This window comes from Halichoeres trimaculatus, unplaced genomic scaffold (genome assembly GCF_033239565.1).
Source record: "Halichoeres trimaculatus isolate MK-OKI-2021-1 unplaced genomic scaffold, fHalTri1.1 fHalTri1_scaffold_10, whole genome shotgun sequence".
Taxonomy (NCBI): Eukaryota; Metazoa; Chordata; class Actinopteri; order Labriformes; family Labridae; genus Halichoeres; species Halichoeres trimaculatus.
This window is the reverse complement of record NW_027437187.1, coordinates 37,711,784-37,733,429: the sequence shown is the minus strand read 5'-3', so window position 1 is coordinate 37,733,429 and position 21,646 is coordinate 37,711,784. Positions and strand designations below refer to the sequence as shown.

The 21,646-nt window shown below is 38.5% G+C and overlaps 1 protein-coding gene across 9 annotated transcripts in view; it reads right to left on the bottom strand.

The window, feature by feature from the left end:
- LOC141796085 (pleckstrin homology domain-containing family A member 7-like) overlaps positions 1-21,646 on the bottom strand; it is a 200,321-nt gene that overhangs the window by 80,241 nt on the left and 98,434 nt on the right. For all 9 annotated transcript variants that reach the window (XM_074676985.1, XM_074676983.1, XM_074676987.1 and 6 more), the window contains one exon: positions 4,925-5,008. In XM_074676985.1, coding sequence (XP_074533086.1) covers positions 4,925-5,008 — 84 coding nt within the window. The remainder of the gene's footprint in view (positions 1-4,924; positions 5,009-21,646) is intronic.

Sequence of the window (21,646 nt, the reverse complement as noted above, 5' to 3'; positions counted from 1 at the left end):
AGCTGAGCTCTCAGTGTGGGGGTGATGCCGACAGGAGGATAAAAATGGAAGATTTCAACACTTTGCACCAAAGGAGAAACTTCTTCAAGAGATTTTGTTCAAAGTCGCAGAAAAATCAAACTTTTTGAAGGTTTTTAAACTAAACGACCTTTTTTCCTCCACACAATATGAATACAATGATGAAGGGTAAGGGTTAAAGACACCAACATTTTATCACTGAGGGTAAATAAAACACTAAAGTCATCAGATGAAAGAAGCTGTGATGATAACTGCAAAGAGCAAAAGAACAAGTGCCCCAATACTGATCCCTGTGGGACACCTCTGTCATATTTTTCAGGTTTGATGTTAAACAAGGGATGTGCAACTTCTACTTTCTCAGAAGCCATGTTTCCTCAGCTCACCTGGATTAAAGTCATTCAGGAGCCACAAAATCTACTTTATCTTCACAATAAAGACAAAAAAGAGTCCAAAAAAAAAGGAAAAAAAAGTGTATGTGAGGTCTTCCTTTATTGATTTTTATTATTTTCAAAAGTTAGAAAAAATAAATACTTGTAATATCACAAGTTTCACAAACTCAAAAAAATGAAATTTAAATAAAATGCTATTTGCAAAAAAATTAACATTTCAGAAGGAACAAAATTTCACAAAAATAAAATTTGAAAAATGTGCAAAAATTGCAAAAAAATTCAAATTTTAAAAGTTTGCCAAAATGTCACAGTGCAAACAATAAATAATGTTATTTTCAAATTTGCTAATTTTTGGCAAAATTATATGATTTCATCATTTCTTTTAATGAAAGTTTAATACTTTGCGAAAAAAACGAGAAGTTTTTCAAATTTATAAAATTGTACATATGTTGATTTTTTTTAAATATGAATTTAAAAAATATTTTTTAATTAGAAGAAAAATTGTCATAAATTTCAGAAATTTGCAAAATAAAAAACATCCCAATAAGTTGCAATTTAAAACTATATATAAATAAATACAATTAAAAATGTTAAAATTTGCAAAATAAAAAAATGGAATGTCAATTTTTACAAAAATGTGCAGAATTAAAAAAAATGAAATTAGCAAATAATTTTGAAAAATTGCAATATCTTTAAAAATTTGGATTTTTTTAAATCTAAGTTTGAAAATTTAAAAAAAATGAAATTAGCAAACAATTTCAATAATAATTATTTTCAAATAATTTAAATATCTTCAAAATTTTAGGATGTTTTTGTTTCAATTTGCAAAATAAAAAAAAAATGCAAAATCTTTAAAAGAAAATGTGACTATTTTTCTAATTCAAAAAAATTTCAAAAAATTTGCCAAAAAGTCAAAAGAAATTCTACAAATATTTTTAAAAAATGTATTGCAAGAATTGATGCATAATTAGTTTGCATGAGGCTCCAGAGCTGCAGGTTGCAGACCCCTAATTTAAACCAGAGGTGGAGGCAGTTTCACTGGACAGTACAGAGTGAATAATCACTGTAATCAAATAGTTGAAGGCTGAGTCATCCTGTCAAAGCCTCAGACAGAGCCGCGGCTCAGAGCTCGACCTTTCCACTCACCAAATCACACAACAATCCTTCCCACTGTGACCTAAAGTGAAACAATCAGACCACAACAAAAGCTTCAGAAGCCGCCGTGTTGAAAAGCTGAAGGTGAAAGAAAAACTGAGCTTTTTAGTCTTGTTGTTCTGGTTTTAAAGATTTTTTTCTATCATAACTCGGACCACTTTGTTCCTCTCGCAACCACAAGTCAAATATTCAACAGCCTGAGTGCTGCGGCAGAAAGCGTTCACTCTCACACTCAGCATCACCTCCTGGGGGCTGCGCAGGTAACTGGAGGTTACAGCCGTAAACAAACCGAGGGGAAAAATGAGCAGAGTATCTAAGAGTTTATATTTCTAGTTTCACTCCAACCAAAATATGTCTGTGAAAAAAAAGCAGGAAAAAACAGACGCCAGGAGCGAGATGTGGAGTCATGTTTCTTTTCTGAAAAAGTTTCTAAGACGTTTTTTCAACTGGAGCAGCACGATGCTCCGGGTTAGTGTTTCTTCCAGTTTCAGGAAATGTTCGAAAGATTCTCCTCACTCTCATTTTTTGACCTACATCAGAATTTAGCAGGAAAAACAACCGTCACACCTCTCGCTGCTGAGATTCTGTGGTGAAATTTTGGTGTCAGGAAATGGAAGGATGTTTTCAAACCGAAACAAAAATCCCTCAGGGTAAAACCACTAACTCACATCGCATCACGTCTCTTAAAGTGATGAGGCACAGCAGCCAGCGTAACGAGGGAAAACAACAGCGTGCGCAGAGATTCGCCTGGTGTCTGAGTTTTTAAAAGCTAATGTCATAAGCATAGCAATGACTAAATCCAAAAGACACAACCAGGTATCGTCAGCGTAACAGTGGTACAAGATCCATAAAACTGCCTGATCACATGGCCGAGAGGCAGAATACGTAAAGAGAATAAGATCAGTCCCAGCACAGAGCCCTGAGGAACACCGTGGTTGACATGATCAGATACTTAAAGGAAAGAGGGGAAACATCTAGCTCCTCTGACAAAATGTAAATAAATATGACTTTAAACAGCTCTGAAGCTAAAGAACAAAAACAAGTTGATCATCTGCCTGAAGCTTGGCATTTTCTTCACTTTCATATTACGAAAAGGGAAGCTAGCATCTATTTTTCATAATGCCAGGCCAAGCTAGGCTAGGCTAGGCCAGGTTGGATGCGAATTAAAGTAGATTGTGAGCTGCAACTCTAAAATAAAAAAACAGTGATAAAAGTAGCAACAGTAACTTCTCCAATCCAAAAAAAATACACTAAGTTTTATCTCATTTGTTTGATTTTATTCTATTTTATTAAAAATAATTTCTTTAACTTGCTCGTTTTGTATCCTGTGACAACATATCTTCTCCCATTGTGCTCAATCAAGTCTCATCTCAACTGATCTGATCTCATCTTGTCTCATTTTATAGTCTCACCTTATCATTTCAAGTCTTATCTGGTCTTATCTTATCCAGGTTTGTCTTCTCAAGTTTTCCCAGGTCATATCAAATCTTATTGTTTCAAGTCTTCCCAGGTCATATCAAATCTTATTGTTTCAAGTCTTCCCAGGTCATATCAAGTCTTATCATTTCAAGTCTTCCCAGGTTTTATCTTGTGTTTTCAAGTCTTATCTTACCAAGTCTTGTCTTATCTGGTCTAATCAAGTCTTATCAAGTCTTATCTTATCTTATCTCACCTTATCTTTTTAAGTCTTCCCAGGTCTTACCAAGTCTTATCTGGTCTAATCTTATCAATCTTAGTCTTCTCAAGTTTTCCCAGGTCATATCAAGTCTTATCGTCTTATTTTTTCAAGTCTTCTCATATCAAGTCTAATCAGATCAACAAGTCTTATCAATTATTGTTCTATCAAGTCTTATCTCACCTAATCTAAAATTCTTAAGACTTCCCAGGTCATATCAAGACTTTTCTAGTCTTATCTTATCTGTTTTTTTTCCTATTAAGCTTTGTCTTCTCAAGTTTTCCCAAATCATATCCAGTCTTTTTGTCTTCTCTTATCAAGTCAAATCTTCTCTTGTCCTATCAGGTCTTTTTAAGTCTTGTGTTTTCAAGTCTCCTTTTATCAAGTCCATCAGATCCGAACGTGTCTTATCAAGTCTTGTCCTATCAAGTCTTATTAAGTCTATTCTGGTCTTATCTCATCTCACATTATGTCTTTAAGTCTTTTCAAGTCTTATATGGTCTTGTCTTTTCAAGCTTGGTATTCTCAAGTTTTCCCGGGTCATATTCAGTCTTATCGTCTTATCCAATCAATTTAAATCTTGTCTTGTCTTATCAGGTCTTATAAAATCTTGTGTTTTCAAGTCTTCTCATACTGAGTCTAATCAGATTCATTTCTTATGAAGTCTTGTCCTATCAGGTTTTGTCTTATCAAGTTTTGTCCTATTTGTTCTTGTCTTTTCAAGTCTTACCTAGTCTAATCTTGTCAAGTCTAATCTAATCAAGTCGTATTTTATCAAGTCTTATTTTGTCTTATCTGATTTCACCTAATCTTCTTAAGACTTCCCAGGTCATATCAAGTCTTTTCAAGTCTTATCTTATCAAGCTTTGTCTTTTCAAGTTTTCCCAGGTCATATCAAGTCTTCTCATATCAAGTCTAATCAAATCAAAACAAGTCTTATCAAGTATTGTCCTATCAAGTTTTGTCCCATTTGTTTTTGTCTTTTCAAGTCTTACCTAGTCTAATCTTATCAAGTCTTGTCCTATCAACTCTTAATAAGTGTTGTCTTATCAAGACTTATCTGGTCTTATCTCACTTTATCTTCTTAAGACTTCCCTGGTCGTATCAAGTCTTTTCAAGTCTTATCTTATCTGGTCTTATCTTATCAAGCTTTGTCTTCTCAAGTTTTCCCAGGTCATATTAGGTCTTATCGTCTTATCTAATCGATTCAAATCTTGCCTTGTCTTATCAGGGCTTAAAAAGTCTTACCTTATAAGTTTTCTCGTATTAAGTCTAATCAGATTCAAACAAGTCTTATCAAGTTTTGCCCTATATTGTCTTGTCTTTTCAAGTCTTATCTAGTCTAATCTTATGAAGTCTCGTCTTATCAATTCTTGCCTTATCAAGTCTTATCGGGTCTTATCTTATCAAGTTCTGTGTTGTCAAGTCTGAACTTGAAAGTCTTATCTTTTGTTTTTACCCAATCATGTTTGTCTATCAGGTCTTATCAAGTCTTTCAATTAAAACAAAACTTCTCTATAGAAGTTTTCATCCATCCACTTAAAAAAAGGAACAGAACCAGCCCCACAGCAGAGGAAAACAGACTCTTTATCACTTTAAATCATCAGAAAGAGGATTTTTGGAAGCTCAAGCATCGAGTAATGAAGAAGAAACCACCAAAAAGAAGAAGAAGAAGTCAACAACTCACGGTTCATGAAGGATATAATCCAAGTTCTCCGGAGAGATCTGTCCGCTCACAGGATGCCGAAACGTCGTGGTCCTCTGGTTATGACTGGAGGGACAAAGGGAAGAGAGAGGAGACAGAATTAGCGCCCTGGGTTTCAGCGTGAACACCGTGAGGACATCACTTTGGATTTTCACCCCTGCTGACTTCACAAGTAGCACCGACACGAGCCGATCATTCCCCAGAGGAGCTCGCTCCAGGCTCTCCACCCTGACGGCCTTGACTTTCCCAGCCCCGTGTTGAATGTGAGGGTTGGCTGCAGGATGCCCACCCTACCCCACCCACCCACCCACCCACCCACGCCTGCCTGTCCTCAGCCAGAGTGGAGCAAAATGTTGGTCTCAGCACAAAACGCTGGGCCTCCATCAGTGACAGCCTCAGTGAAAGCCTGAGCAGAGAGCAGACAGCGTAAACAACCCAGGGTGGGGTGGAGGGTCACAGTGTCACGCTCTGTGTGTGTGTGTGTGTGTGTGTGTGTGTGAAGCAGAGAGTCGACAGTGATTCCTGAGCTGTACTGCTCCATGTACCCAGGTTTTACACTTTAATTCACTTTAATAATGAAGACCTTCCAGGGCCGAGCTGTGCATTCATCTCCAACATAAAGGACACACACTTTCAGAACGAGCGAGGCCGACTCTCTGAACGTTCAGTCTGTAACAACTCAGGATGAAAGGATCAGAGTTTATACCATCGTCAGGGGAAGGCTGAGACATTTGTTTTAGGCCGCTCAGTATCAACGCCACAGTGACGCTGCTGTTCTTTTGGCTGCCATGATGAAAAATTACAACGCAGCTGCATTTTTAAACGGCTCACCTCCAGTTAAAACATCTCTCAGGTGTCTCAGAAGACGCATCCAAACTGAATTAGAAACATAACTGACGAGCTTTGAGTTTGAGCTGCCAAACACGGAGCAGGGACTGTAGTTATGATCTGAATAAACTCGTTTGATGAGAAACTAATCATGTTGGTCCCAATGATGAAAACTCTTTTTTTAGTGAGAGCTGGTCCAGACAGTCAGCAGGAGAAAAACACAGAGTTACAGACACAGAGGACGAAAGTTAAACAATGAAGCTCTGAAACTTTCAATAAAAGACAGATCGAAGGTCAACGTGTGACCAGCTTCACTAAAAACAGAGACCTGAACAGATCTGCTCCAAGGTCTCATTTTAGGTTTGAAGATATTTAGAGACACCTGTTCTTTCAGTTTCAAGTTTTCTGTTCAAGGATCTGTTTTATTCAGACTGCAGCGCCCCCTTCTGGCCCAAAGACTCTGAACAAGGTGTGTGTTTGGTTTGGAAATTAATGGAGATCAGATCTTCTTTTTGACCATACTTTTCTTTGTTTGAGTCAACTTTCTCCCAGATCCAGCTCCACGAGGTAAGGTATTTATCAACAGTTAGGAAGAGCTACACTTTAAAACCTGACAACAAGCTAACTTTGTCAGTTTGTATCGAAGTTTAGCAGCCAGCTATATTAGGCTCTACTCTACCCTTTAGCTTATGTTTTATCCTTTAGCTTGTGTTTTAGCCTCTAGTTTGTGTTTGAGCCTTTAGCTTGTATTTTAGACTTTAGCTTGTGTTTGAGCCTTTAGCTTGTGTTTGAGCCTTTAGTTCACATTTGAGCCTTTAGCTTGTGTTTGAGTCTTTAGTTTGTGTTTGAGTCTTTAGCTTGTGTTGAAGCCTTTAGCTTATGTTTTGGCCTTTATTTCGTGTTTTATCCTTTAGTTTATATTTTAGCCTTTAGTTTGTGTTTGAGCCTTTAGCTTGTGTTTGAGGCTTTAGTTTGTGTTTGAGGCTTTTAGCTTGTGTTTGAGCCTTTAGTTCGCATTTTAGCCTTAAGCTTGTGTTTGAGCCTTAAGCTTGTGTTTGAGCCTTTAGCTTGTGTTTGAGCCTTAAGCTTGTGTTTTAGCCTTTAGCTTGTGTTGAAGCCTTTAGCTTATGTTTTGGCCTTTATTTCGTGTTTTATCCTTTAGTTTATATTTTAGCCTTTAGTTCATGTTTTAGCCTTTAGCTTGTATTGCAGCCTTAAGCTCCTGCTTCAGCCTTAAGCTCATGATTTAACCTTTAGTTTAAGTTTTAGCCTTTGGCTCCTGGTTTAGTCTTTAGCTAATATTTGGGCCTTTAGCTGGTGTTTTACCTTTTTTTTGTTTTATTCTTTAGCTCATGTTTGGGCTTTTATCTGGGTTTTGTCCTTTAGGTCCCGTTTTAGCCTTTAGCTAGTATTTAAGCATTTAGCTCATGTTTTCGCCTTTAGCTCATATTTTGCCTTTAGCTTGTGTTTTAGCCTTTAGCCTATGTTAAAGCCTTTAGCTTGTACTTTAGCTTTTGGCCTGTGTTTTTGTTTGTTTTAGTCTTTAGCTCATGTTCTAGCCATTAGGTCATGTATTCTTAAGGTCATATTTTGGCCTTAAGCTTGTGTCCTAGCCTTTAGCTCAAGTTTGGGCTTTTATCTGTGTTTTAGCCTTTAGATCGTGCTTTAGCCTTTAGTTTGTGTTTTAGCTTTTGGCCTTTTTGTAGCCTTTGATTCCTGTTTTGGCCTTTAGTTCATGTTTCATACTTAGTCAGTTTGTGTTTTAGCCTTTGGCCTGTGTCAAAGCCTTTAGCTTGTGTTTTGGATTTCACCTTGTTTTTGAGCCTTTAGCTCCTGCTTCAGCCTGTCTTTCATTTTTTGGCCTTTGGTTCCTGTTTAAGCCCATGTTCTAGCCATTAGTTCGTGTTTTAGCCATTAGCTCATGTTTTATCCTTAAAGCTTTTATTTTGGCCTTAAGCTTGTGTCCTAGCCTTTAGCTCATGTTTAACCCTTTATCTTGTATTGAAGCCTAATGTTTGCTCTTGGTCTTTAGTAAAACATTGTTAGAAAAAAGAGGTGGTCCTCTGAGCTCCTCCTGCCACGCTCCTCATGCCACGCTCCTCATGCCCTGCTCCTCATGCCCTGCTCCTCATGCCACGCTCCTCATGCCACGCTCCTCATGCCACGCTCCTCATGACACGCCACACACAGACAGGTGAGTTTCACATGTGGGAGCATCTCATAAAAACATCAACACCTCAGCGCTGCCTCAAGTTTCTCTGAGAATCTGCTAAAAAAGACAAAACAAGCCACCAACAGAAGAACAACACTGATGAGACACAGCACACACTCAGGAGACACTCCCTGTGTGAGTGTGTGTGTGTGTGTGTGTGTGTGTGTGTGTGTGTGTGTGTGTGTGTGTGTGTGTGTGTGTGTGTGTGTGTGTGTGTTCAGAGAGCTTCCTGTCTCTAGCAACAATCGATGGTAGTAACACTGTTTTCCATTCAGCAGCAGCTCACATTACTCATGCTCCCACACACTCCTGCTCCGCCTGGCAGAAGATCAAATCCTACAGGACTACCAGATACCCAGGAGACCCAGGACAGGGAGGCAGCGGGCTCAGAGCTGGGTTTATCATCCTGTTATGAGTTCGCAGTGTGAGACCGTAAACCAGGCCGTAAAATAAACCTGATAAAGTGAGGATTGTTGATCTGACTGTGCTCGATAACAGACTGTAAACCTGATCAGCATCAGACCCAAACACCGACTCTGAGCTGCCTCCACCCTGTGTCTTCACTTCTGCTCAGGTCTGCAGGAGTCTGGACTTTTCCTCTGCAGCTGCGTGATTTCAAAAAGCCGAGCGCTGCCGGGGAAATGCAAAAAGGCGTAATGCAGAAGAATTTATAGCTTTCATAATCCCTGACGAATCACCTTCTGTGGCCCTCAGCAGACTCTCCGCACACTGACACATGAATGTTTGACAGCCGGCCGTGAAAAATCCCCACAGAGTGAGAATGTAGAAAAGGAGCTGAGGAGCATGAAGAACCTTTGCTCCCAATCCAGGAGGAGGAAGAGGAGGGAGAGGAGGAGGGGAGCGGCACAGAGCAGCGCTGAGCTGCAGGGAGACGGTGTTAGTCATGCTGTCAGAGTGTGTATTACAGGACTAAATAATCCAGCAGGAGTCCTCTCTCAGGGATCCGCTCAGCGCCTCCTCACAGGAGCAGCCGTGGCCCTGGCGGAGGCGCTGGGAGGAGTGATAATTGTCTGAATAACAATCCGTCGGTCGTAGCGGGAGAGGAGGAAACAGGTTGTAGCGTCAGGCCCTGGAGCTCCACGTAACGCAGAGCGTTCATCTGTCCCTCAGCCAATCAGAGAGCAGACTGAGCTCCTCAGGCAGGAACTTGTTGACTGATCATCCATCTGCTTAAACTGAAGGAGGCTGAGTGTTTGTGTTGGAGCTCGCTGACCGTGAAACGAGCTGCCTCAGGAACTCTTAATCACTGCGACGACTGGAGATTTTACACAGAAGCATCTCTGCTTTAAAACATCTCCCTGGGGTTTTACTCTTCATATGTTCAACATTTTCATTTCAATGTCAGGATTTTAGTGAAGTACTTTGCAACACTGACTTTGACAGGTGGCATAGGGGTCAACGCTGTGGTTGTTTGGAGCTGTTTTATGATATATTTAGTTGTGTCATTGTACTTGATGTTGACCACAAGTTCCAGGAACTAAATGGTTCCTCTGGCCAAGAGGTCTGCAACTTTTAACTTCATAAGAGCCATATAGCCTCAGCTCACCTGGATTAAAGTCATTTAGAAGCCACGAAATCAACCAAGACAAAAAAAAAGTGTTTAAAAAAAAAAAAAAAAGTGTATGTGATGTCTTAGTTTATTGATTTTTATACATTTAAAAAAAAAATAATAATAAAAAAAAGACAAAAAACAAAATAAAGATTTGGAATTTCAGAAATTTCACAAATTTGTAAAAAATAGTAAAATTTCAATTAATTGCCATTTTCAAAAAAAATTAACATTTCGGATTTAACACAATTTTACAAAAATTAAAAATTTGAAAAATGTACAAACAATTGCAAAAAATTTAAAATTTCAAAATTTTCCCAAAATTTCACTGATTTTTAAACAATAAAGAAAAAAAAATTTTTTTTTGTAAAAAAAAAATTGTAGTATTTCATTCTTTTTAAAAATGGAATTTGAATACTTTGCAAGAAATCGCAAAAATTTTAAAAATATTAAGAATTTTTTTCTAAAAAGTAAAAAAATGTAAAAGAAAATTTTAAAAAAATATATAAAAGAAATTTTTTTTAAAAATGCAAAAATTAAAAAAGGAAAGTTAGAGCAAAAATTTAAAAAATCAAAAAATCAATTGCAAGATATGACCCTCATCCACTTCAACAAATGTTAACGTATGATTTTTTTTTAGTGTTTGTGTCTTTAATCATTAATAACCTCTGTAAGAAAAACAACAATTCTTTATTTCAACCATATTTTTTAAAGCTACAAAGAGCCACCCCAAAGGAGTCAAAGGACCACCTGAGGCTCCAGAGCCACAGGTTGAACACCCTTGTACTAAACCAAGTCCGTGTCAGCTGGGTGTCATCTTATTGTGGATGGAGGAAGGGGACTAAAAACACAGTGAGTGCTCCACCAATCAGAAACTTTTAGCTTACAGGCCCCGCCTCCTGAAGTTCCTGAACTTCTGGAAAGAACTTCTGTTTTAAATCAGAATAAATGTGAATGTGAGGGCTCTCAGGTGTTAGATTTACATCACAGGAAACAATCACATTAATTTGGATGTTTTTAGAAACTCATGCTAAACTCCGTTAACATCATTCTTACATTAACACGACTCCAGTTCATTAAGAGAAGTTTTAAATCCTGGGAACACGATGATCTATAACTCACAGGTGTGAACGTGTGATGAACGACTAACACCTGCTGTCGTTAATAAACACATGACGTGACTCAATTCATCAACAGGAGTTAGACAGAGCGAGGTACGCCATGATGACAGCGCTGAGACACGTCTCATTTACACCGATCTGTGAGAAGTAATGGACGCGTGCAGAATCCATGGAGTCATTATGAAAGAGGATCGATATGTGCAGCTGATTAATCCTCATCACTTCAGGGCTGTTTAACCGTAAAGAGGACGCGCTCACCTCCAGATATCGATCCTGGATATTCAAACAAAGACCTGTTTATGTCTGCGCTGATACCGAGCGGCTCCTCTGAGTGCTCGCAGCCTGAAAGGAGCACAGCGCGTCGGTGTCCTGAGGAGATGTTTATCAGCGGCTGGGCTCAGAATAACACAACACATAATAGACGTGATGGTGTCATTTAAGAGGAGCTGAGGCACCACCGACCCCGGAGGTGAAGGGAAAATGTTGAAAGCTGCACTAAAAGCTTTATATAGCAGCCTTTTAACAATGCCCTTAAACAGTGGTAATAAAAGAGCTTTTTTCACCGCCTGGCCCACATCTCTGGCTCCATTTACCGCTCTGTGTGTTTTTCTTCCCTCACACTGAGACGTGTCAGTGCAGCCGCCACAAAGCTGCAGAAAACCAAAACACTAATGTGTCACTGATGGATTCAAGATCTCGCTTCCACGATAAAGATTTCTGCTTTAATCTACGTCGTTTATCTTAAATGAGTCCAACAGCCAGAAATTTATTCATCCAATCAAGAAAACTCGAGCTAGAGAGACTTTACTGGATAAAGGAGAGATAAAAAGCTATGAAAATATTAATGTGGAAATGCTAAAACTGTAGTTCTTAAAGTGTCCACTAGAGGCAGCCTACAGAAACAACTAAAACTACAAACACAGAGACAAAAAAGGCCAAAATCTTTACAGCTTGGCTTAAAAAGAAAAGTCCTCTATCAAGCAAATTTATAAAAGTTGTTACTTTCAAAGTTACAACACATAAAAGACATGCCCATATAAGGGCACGGCTGACTGACAGGCTTAAGGCCCACCCCCTGTTGATGATGGGCTCAAAAAGCCTGAATCAGAAACGAATGAGTGCCATCACCGCAACTATGTTCAGATACTACACAATCAGTGATATAAACACTGCAAAAACAAAACCCAAGCAGGTGTTTACGACTTGTTTTTTTGGAGAAATTATCTTATTGGACTTAATTTAAACCAAATTAAAGCTATGGTGAACGATTTGGGAGCTTTGTACATCTTAATAACACCGTTTATAGGGCTGTAATGGTCCTATGGTCCAATCTACACAATATAAAGACCAAAAAAATGAAAAAAATCCATTCAGTATATTCGCTCCGAAGCTGCAAACTAGTTGACCAATCCCCGGTCTCCCTCGCTTCACATCCTCATGCCCATGGTCTCACCTCGTCCTTCCCCACTACCCCTCTCACGTCAGCTAGCTGCTCAGCTACCGAAGCGTCATGGAGCCAGAGAAGACCGAAACCAGGAAGCTGTTACTGTTACCCTCAGTGGTGGACTGGAACTGAAAAACAGCCCTGGACTTTCTGCTACCGGCCCTCTGAGGCAGCGGCCCACCGGGAAACCTCCCAGTGCTCCCGATGGCCAGTCCGCCCTTGGTTACCCTCCACAGGGAAGGGAAGAAAACGAAAAAGTTTAAAGGAAAAGGCTGTAGCAAGGAAGAATTATGAGACATACAGGTGCCAACAAAGACTGAATATTGGAGAAATGTACGAGCGGTGGAAAAAGCTGCAGAGGGATTTGGGACTGAAGACTGACGCAGAGACAGCTGAGTTTCTGTTGAACAGGTAATGACTTTGTTTCCCACAGTGGGAGATGTCAGCTGAATAACTCTGGTTAGTCTGAGCCTGTACTGGCTAATGACTGAACGCTGCTGGTCGGAACAGGTCGGCTCTGTCAATAGATGTTAGCAATAGAGGTTTTGTTGCTCCGGTCCTAATGAAAAAGCTCCCACTGTGTGTAACAAGGAGGGTGACTGTCTGTTTGTTACATTTTCTGCTGGTCACTTCTTGCTCTGTCAGAGGGGGCGTGTTGTTAGGAGGTGAAGAAGGGCGATACGAGCTGGGGGGCGGGATCTTGGAACATGGAGGGGAGGGGTGAGTGAGGCTGCGTTTTTCAAACGTGTCTCATCAGACAAACTGGGTTTCAGATCGTAGACCATAGCTTTAAGTTAATGTGTCTAATAATTAGAATCTGTATCAGCCCCAATAAAAGCATATCAGTCTACCTCTTGCTATGAAAGATTAAAAAATGAATTATAATTAAAAAATACTGAGTGACCTTAAACTTGTAACTAAAGTAATGAACATTTTTAACTCTGATGAATCACTCACTCAGTATTTATGCTATTTATGCTATTACCAAAAATACTGAATACACAGGCACAGATGGCCAGTCCATGCAGCAGACATGCAGTGTATCATCTCAGTGTCCAGCAGGGTCTCATATCCACTGTGTTTCCTTCTCACTCACGGTTACAAAACACCGTCACTGAGAAGAAAATGTCAAACAACCTACTTTAAGGTCTGGCCGGGGACTACAGATGAAAACTAGCCTTTTGGCTAACTCTCGCATATTTACTGAAATGTCAATTAATATTTATTGTCCCTGTAAATTAAATATTTTCTTTAATTAATTTAAATCAGATTAAATTAGATTAAGATAAAATAAATTAAATTAAATTAGATAATAAAATTAAATTAAATTAAATTAAATTAAATTAAATTAAATTAAATTAAATTAAATTAAATTAAATTAAATTAAATTAAATGGTCAAGTACTAGCAGGTACTGGTAGGTTTGCCAATACTTTACTATTATATTACAGCGTAACTTTTTACAGAGCTGTATTCAAACATAAGATTTTAATGTTGAAATTTCCAAATATTTTTACAGTAATTTGTGACAGTGTACTGAAGAAAACTTTGATTTCAAGAGCGAAAAATTCAAGATTTTTTTTCTTTTTTTTTAAGTTAACATTAATAGATACCAAAGGTCATTCACTTAAATTAAATTCATTGACAGTAACAAATGATATAAACAACCTTACAACTTTAAAAAAATGCCCACAATGCATCTGGGTAACACTCACAAAGAAGAAACTTGATGATGTAGGCGTGTCTTATTTCCACTCCCACCCAAATACCTTCATTATCAAGCTGACATGTATTTCTGATTCATGTGGACGCAGATTTTTAAGTTGAAACATTTTACAGATTTAAAATAATTTGTTAGAACAACAAATGTCAAGATTATTATCATATACTCTGATTTAATTTCAAGTAAAACAAACAGGAAAACTTGGATTTGTTGTTATTTATGTGTAAATGTGCCATGATTTTACAGATCTGACCCAATGGAGATCAATTTACGCTGAACGTGGCCCTCAAACTGAAATGAGTTTGACATCCCAGGTTTAGAGGATGTTTCTGTGTGTGTGCCTCACAGATCACCCTCTCTTTGTTTGCTCTGACTTCATGAGGACAAAAACTCCCATAAACTCTAAGAGTTGGTTATTGCTGCTGAGGCTGGAGGAAAGTGCCTGCTGTCTTTGAAAAGGAAGCGTCTGCTCTGTAATAACCTGTTTGTTGTGCGCTATATTTCACTTTGTTTTGCTGCAGCTCAGTGTTTCTAAGTGGAGAGTGCTCCTGAATCACAGCATCAGCTAAAAGCTCAGCGTGCAGCTGGAAAAATGTGCTCCACTTAATCCAAACTTTTCTGTTTTATCACAGATTTTTATTTCCAAGGACGAGCGAGGCGCTGCTTTCCTTTCCTGTGCTGCTCTCCAGCCATGAGAGACTTACGTAAGCGCCGTATCATTAGAAGAGCCTCCTCTCCACTGAGCCCCTGGTTAAAATAGCCTCCTCCACGCTGACACCGTGAGCGCAGCGCTCCATGTAAGGTGTGCTGTTTACCTGCTGCAGAGGAGCTCTGACGGCGAGCAGGAGGACTTTAACGGTCAACGCAGAAGTTTCCTTTTCTGTTTCAGAGCGTTTTCTAAAATAAGGTTAAAGTGACAGAAGCAGACGAGTTTCTGCGGCACAGCGACAACAAGAGTCATTGAACTCTGCACGACCCTGAGAGTCTGCTTCAAACCCACACAGGAGTCAGACCCACCTGAGGGAGCTCTAACGATACCTGGTGGATCCTTGATTCTGATTGGTTAACAGAAAGGGTCTGTCTCAGTCCCCACCGCCTGTTGGCGATGTGGTAAAAAGGTAAGTGTCGGTTTCAGGCCGGTGGTTGCAGCAGCCTGAGGAGCTCCTGGAGTCAAACCGGTGTCAAACTGTTTGGGTTTGTCAGCCAGTAATATTCAAGAGACAAAACCTCGCTGCCTATGATCAGGGTAATGCTCACCCTGTTGAGATTCTCATGTGCATAAGCAACATGTTCAGGGATGAACCGATCCAACGGTCAAAGTCTTTTTTTTTCAGGTTATTTTTGGGGCCTATTATAACTTTGATTGGATAAGAGAGAGGACAGTGGATAGAGCAGGAAACAGGTCAAGAGTGGGGAGTAACATTCAGGAAAGAGGCCACGGCCTGGATTCAAACGCATGCGAGGACGAACCTCATGGAGCGAGGTATAAACCATAAGACCAAGGGTCTTCAACCTGTGGCTCTGGAGCCTCATGTGGCCCTTTGACTCCTCTGCAGTGGCTCCTTGTAGCTTTAAAAATATTATTGAAATAAAGAATAGTTATTTTTCTTCCAGAGGGTATTGATGATTAAAGACACTGACACTAACTAAAATCCTGCGTTAACATTTAGTTGAACTAAATCTTCATCACAAATTCCAAAATCTTTAAATTTTGAGATTTTTGCATTTTTTTTAACTTTTTTTTTTTTTAATTAAAATTGCAAATTATTTTTTTGCTACTTTTCCAATGTAAAAAAGAACATTTTTAGAATTTCTTTTATTTTTGTCTTTTTATGCAAACCTTAAACATTCTTACAATCCTGCTAATTTTTGCGAATTATTTAAATTCTTTTTTCTACATTTTTTTAATTACAATTTTCTTTCTCTGTGCAAATTTATAAAGTTTGGGGAAATTCTCAAAATTTCATAACTTTTGGAATTTTGGTAAATTTTTGGCACATTTTTTTAAGTTTACTTTTTTTTATTTGAACATTTTTAAACTTTAACTTTAGAAAAAAATGTTGCAAGTTTTTGATATTTCATAAATTTTGCAAGTTCTTGAAATTGCATAACTTTTTGAATTTTTGCACATTTTTTGCACATTTTTAAATTTTCATTTATTTCTTTGCAATTTTATAATATTGTTATGTTTAAAAAAATTGCAACTTTTTGATATTTCAGAAATTTTATAAATTCATTTAACTTATGACATTAAATTTTTATATTTTTTTAATATATTCTATAAATTAATAAAAATCTAAAGACTAAGATGTCACATGTGCAATTTTATCAACACCAAAATCTTCTTGTTAAGATATATTTAATCTATTTTTACAATGTTTAGAATTTTATCCATTTTTTTTTTCTTTATTGTGAAGATAAAGTAGATTTTGTGGCTCCTGAATGACTTTCATCCAGGTGAGCTCCTATAAAAGTAAAGGTTGCAGACCCCTGATCTATCTGTACTATTGGACTCTAAATGTGTGAATCTGTGAAGAGTAAATCTCTGATTCTCTCAGGAATCCTGGTGTAGCTGTAAACCTCAGCAGTGGCTCAGTGAGGGATTAAACTTTGACAAACTGAAGGTTCCTGTCAGAGTCAGAGTCAGAGTCAGAGTCGTTGGTGACTGAAGAGAAACCTCCAGGTGTCTGCAGCAGGTCACGTCTGTCCTCTCGTGGTTATTTTGTCTTTGCTTTTGGATGACGAGCGCGGTGCAGACTCCTCATCCATCCTCACTAACAGCTCGTGTTTGTCACAACAGCCCGCTCAGCTGAAGTGCCTCCACTTTAGGCTCTGAGAGCAGCACCATCAGCTCCCTCCACCCTCAGCAGCGCCCTCTCACACTTTAATTTGGGGTTTTCAGACATGACACTGAAATCTTTCAGAGGTTATGTAACAGTCGAGCTTTTATGCTGTTTTATTCCTTCCCAGAAACCCAAACAGGCCGTTCAGACAAAACGACTCATTACTTTGTCACGAGAGGAGCGATCCAAAGAGCGTTCAGCCTTTTACTGCACTTTAGAGCTTCGTGTTGCTCTGTTATTGATTTCCATTTATCAGCGAAGCTCCCAGCAGCTGCAGGAGTCCCTGCTTGGACTCAGATATCAGGGGTTTACACCAACTTCTCCCCTCTCACAGAGCACTTTGACCTTTGACCTGCTGTCAGCTGGTGGGTTTGACCTTCTGCCCCCGTCCAACAGCCACGCGGCGTTTATGAAGGACGGGCGAAGAAACCATGAGGGGTTACAAAAACAGCACGGCACAGCCCACCTCGCGTGGGAACGCACATGATGACACATGCCTCCGCCTGGCACACACACACACGCGGCACCTGCTGCGTCACACGAGCCGAGCGTGACTCTCAGGGAACTCCGGTTTGTTTACTCCTGTTTGTCCCTGTAGCCACGTTTCATCAGGAGGCCTCAGGCTGCGACTCACAGAGGATCATTCATGGATCTGACTCTGAATGAAACCAGGAGGTGATCGTTTCTAAACATCCACATCTGTAAAAAGACAGATATGATATAATATTTGTCTGAATGATTCACTCTGTGGGACTTTCACCTCCCAGCATCGACCTGCAGCCAGCCAGCGGTCGTAACCTTCACCAGGTCATTTCTGAGCAGAGACGTTCACAGGACGAACTTTCAGAGTCACTCCTGGACTTTTTATTTTGGTCTCCTGAAGGCGCAGACTCTTCCTCCAGACAACCTCTTCTAGACAACGTCTGCTGAACGTCCATCAATGATGTTCACAGTACCGCCATATAAAAAAAAACAAGGAGCAAGAACTCTGCATGCTTTCACGTCAGTTTCCAAAAGTTTTCGAGGTAACCAGAAAAAGATGCTAAATCTGTGGCTGCTCACTTTTTTCAAAATAATTGGTAGAGGCGCGATAAATTTGCAAATATATCTATTTTATTTAATGGAAAATTATGTCATTTCATTTTTTGATAAATTTATGCAATTTCAATAACTAGCAATTGAAAAAAAAAACCCAAAATATGAATTTAAAAACTGTGAAGAGTTTCCAAAAATTTTGAATTTTTAAAAATAAAAAAATTAAAAACAATACATTTGATTTTAAAAAAAATGTAATTTTAAAATGTTTGATTTTTTTTTTGATGGTTTTAAATAATTTGCAAAAATTTGCAGAAATTTGAAAAAAAAAGTATTTCCAAAAAATTTGAAGATTTAAAAATGTGTGCAAAAATAAAAATTTGCAAATTAATTATTTCAATTTTTTAATGGATTTAAATAATTTGCAATAATTTGCAGAAGTTTGAAAAAAAAGTCATTTCCCAAAAATTTGAAGTTTTAAAATTTGTGCATAAAAAGAAAAAAATGCCAAAAAATGTTAATTTAATTTTTTAATGGCTTTAAATAATTTTCAAAATTTTGCAGAAATTCAAAAATAAATTTAAAAATTTGAAATTTGCAAAATTTTATTAAATTGTTTTTTCCTTTTTTGAAATTAAAAAAAAAAAGAAATTGAAAATTTTGCAAAAAGGTAAAAAAATTTTGCACATTCAGTTCAACAATTGTAAATGTAGGGTTTTATTTAGTGTCAGTTCCTTTAATCATCAATACGCTCTGTAAGAAAGATATAAATTCACTATTTCAATAATATTTCTAAAGCTACAAGGAGCCACTGCAGAGGAGTCAAAGGGCCACATGAGGCCCCAGAGCCACAGGTTGAACACCCTTGGTCTAAGTTATTAATCTGGACAATAACAAATTGTGTTTTCTTTTGGATTTTAAGTTAATGTCCAGTCAAACATGTTTCCTGACCAACCTACAGTGAATCTTCTCTTTCAGAGGCTCACATGACATCTACAGGTGACTTTCATCAGCAGTGACAACGTTTAGTGCCAGAACAGTTATGTTTTTACAGTTTTCACTCTCACTCTGCTCCCAGCAAAAACAGATCCTCTTCCCAACAAATGACTCAAAATATGCAAAACAGACTCCACAGCGTCGGAAACCTGAGCGCAGACTGAGAGATAAGAGGACAGAGCAGCTCCCAGCCGAGGCCACGTGAGCAGAACGGACGACAGAGTCAGAGTCAGAAACCACCAAACCAAAACACCAGGAGGGTACGTTCAGGAGAGCTCGGCATGAAGAAAACAACTGACAGGAAGTGAGGCGATGACGTAGGAGCAGCTCAGGTTTCCTTCCTGGAGGAATCTCTGACTGCTCGGAGCGGACGTTTATCTGGGAATGATTTCCTCAGGTGGAGAGGTTCACCTGCTCTCTGACATTTCCTTTCATCGATGACGGTCTGATTGATGAGCCGCCATCTCTGATCGGCCACGCCTCTGTCTGACTGTGACCAATGAGGGGCCCTTCATATCTGATCTCCATCACACGGCGGGAGCTTCTCCTGGGCGCGGCGTCCTGCGGCGCGGCCTGTGTTGTGTTTGGACAGATGTGTTGCAGAGCAGACGGCGAGGACTGGAAGTGATTCTGAGAGTGGGCGTTCGCTCAGGCAAAGGTCACGTCTATTTAAAGGCTTTTTCCACGTGAAATGTGTTTGAAGTGCAGCGCGCGGGCGGGCGGGAGGGGCAGCAGCGAGGTCGTCCTCATTCAGAACACACACCGTGAGCAGAAATGTGTGTTTTGTGCAGCGTGAGGCGTGAAAAGAGAGTTTTTGATGCTTGCATCTGAACGTGGGTGAGAGCAGGAACGAGTCCAGGAAGGAAGCAGACGACGTGTGTGAGGATGGGTGGCAGCACGCCCCGGTGGTGTTTAAATATCTGCACCAACCTGTTAATTAAAAAAGCACTCAGACTCGGGAACACTGTGGCTACATGTGACCTTTCTGACTCCAAAAAGCAGAACAGAGGGAACAAATTTAATTGGAAAAATTACAATAGAAAGCTAAATGACTCTTTTCTGCTCGGCTAAATGGCGCCACGCCGCAGGAAAAAAAAAAAAAAACAGGCTGCGGTGTGAACCTGGCTGATCCCCGCTGCCCTGGCTGTCACTTCCTGTCACTAATTTGATAACACACTCACACATTTGCATGCACAAACACACTCTGGCACCTCTGCCAAGAGCTAAATGACACTTTGGTGCCGGGCCTAATGCTGGAATAAAAATCCCATAATTGAGTTGTGCAATGTCACAGCTGCAGGAAGGGTCGAGGTTTGGCTGCAGCACAGAAGTAGGTTAAAACATCATCAGCGTTGATTTTTGACGGGCTGCAGAGTGGCCCGCTGGCACCGCAGCTCTGATTATTTAACAGCCTCTGAAGGTCCAAAGAGCTCTCTGATGGTTCCTCCAGGCCGCGCGACTAAACAGCTAAACAAGTTCAGCTGGAAATCTTTCCACAACGACACACAGATGAGTCCGTGAGCACAAACTCCATGTTTCAGCGCCAAAAAACGGTTTAACAGTTCATTAACGAGAGAAAATCAAAGGAAGTCACTTAAAGCTGGGTCACTTTAGTTTCAATTCAAAACAATTATGGAGTTTTTTTTTAAAGTCATCCCTGAAGCAAGAAAAGCTTTCTTCAACAGGCAGAAACCTCCAGCAAGACCAGACTCATGCTACGTTCAGGAGGCTCGTTAGCCAGGAAATGAAGATCAACTACACCCAAACTAATCTTCTAACTAAAGGGCCTTTTTGACAGTTGGATGGATCCAAACAGAAAACCAAAGTTGGTTCTCCAGTGGTACTTCCTGTTGTTAAAATGAAGCTGCAAAAGAAACAATCAAACAAAGTATACAACTTCACCTCAATTCTAGTCCAGCAATGTGGTCCAAAAAAAATTAAAAAAAAAAAAAATTAAAAATTAAAAATTAAAAAAATTTCAAAAAAATGTAAAAGTATCAACAAAATTCCAAAAAATTTGACTCACATAATTTGCAAATTTTGTAGAAATTAAGATTGTTTTTTTTTTTTAATTCAACATCTTTAAAACATATCTGAATAAGAAATTTATGGCGTTTATAAAATTCAAAGTTTGATTTCTGAGATTTTTGTTAAAAATAAATTTGCAAATATAAAAATTTGTCTAATTTGTAACATCATAAATTATAAAATTTATATTGTATATAAACGTATAAAATTTTAACGAATTTTTAAATGTTTAAGAAAATTGCAATTTCAAAAATTTCCCAAAATTTCCTAAATTTGAAATAAAAAAATTAAAATGAGACTCCAACAATTTGCAAAATTAACTAAAATAAATGAATAAATAACTTAAAGAATAAAATTTAAAATTTTCCATTTATTGTCAAAAAAATGAAACTCAAATAATTTGCAAAACATTTGCAGAAAATGAAAAAACTGTATAAATTTGTAAAACTTAAAAAATTTGAAAAATCTTGAATAAAAATTTGATTTTTTAAAAAAAATTAAGAAAATGTTCAAAAATTTAAATACAAGTTTGCAGTGCTCCAAATACTTCCTAAAATTAAAAAAAAAATAAAGCTTCACAAGTCATTTAAAAAAAATAAAAAATAAAATAAAATAAAAAAAGGTGCTGGAGGAGTCTGAAAAGTCACCAGATAAAGTGTCAGCTCTTGGTTTTCCAGAGGGAATAAATTTCTATGATTTTTAAAAAATTAAACTATTTCTCAAGGTGGAGGAAATTCCTTGCTCATACTTTTTCTAATCAAGCAATTCAATTATTTGAGGAACCATTTCAGCCCTAATTTAAACCATCAGTGAACACGAGAAAGACATGTGGAGAACTTTGGCCCACAGCACACCTGTTACAGGTAAGAGACTGAGCTGATCCTGCAAACTCAATGAGCCTGATA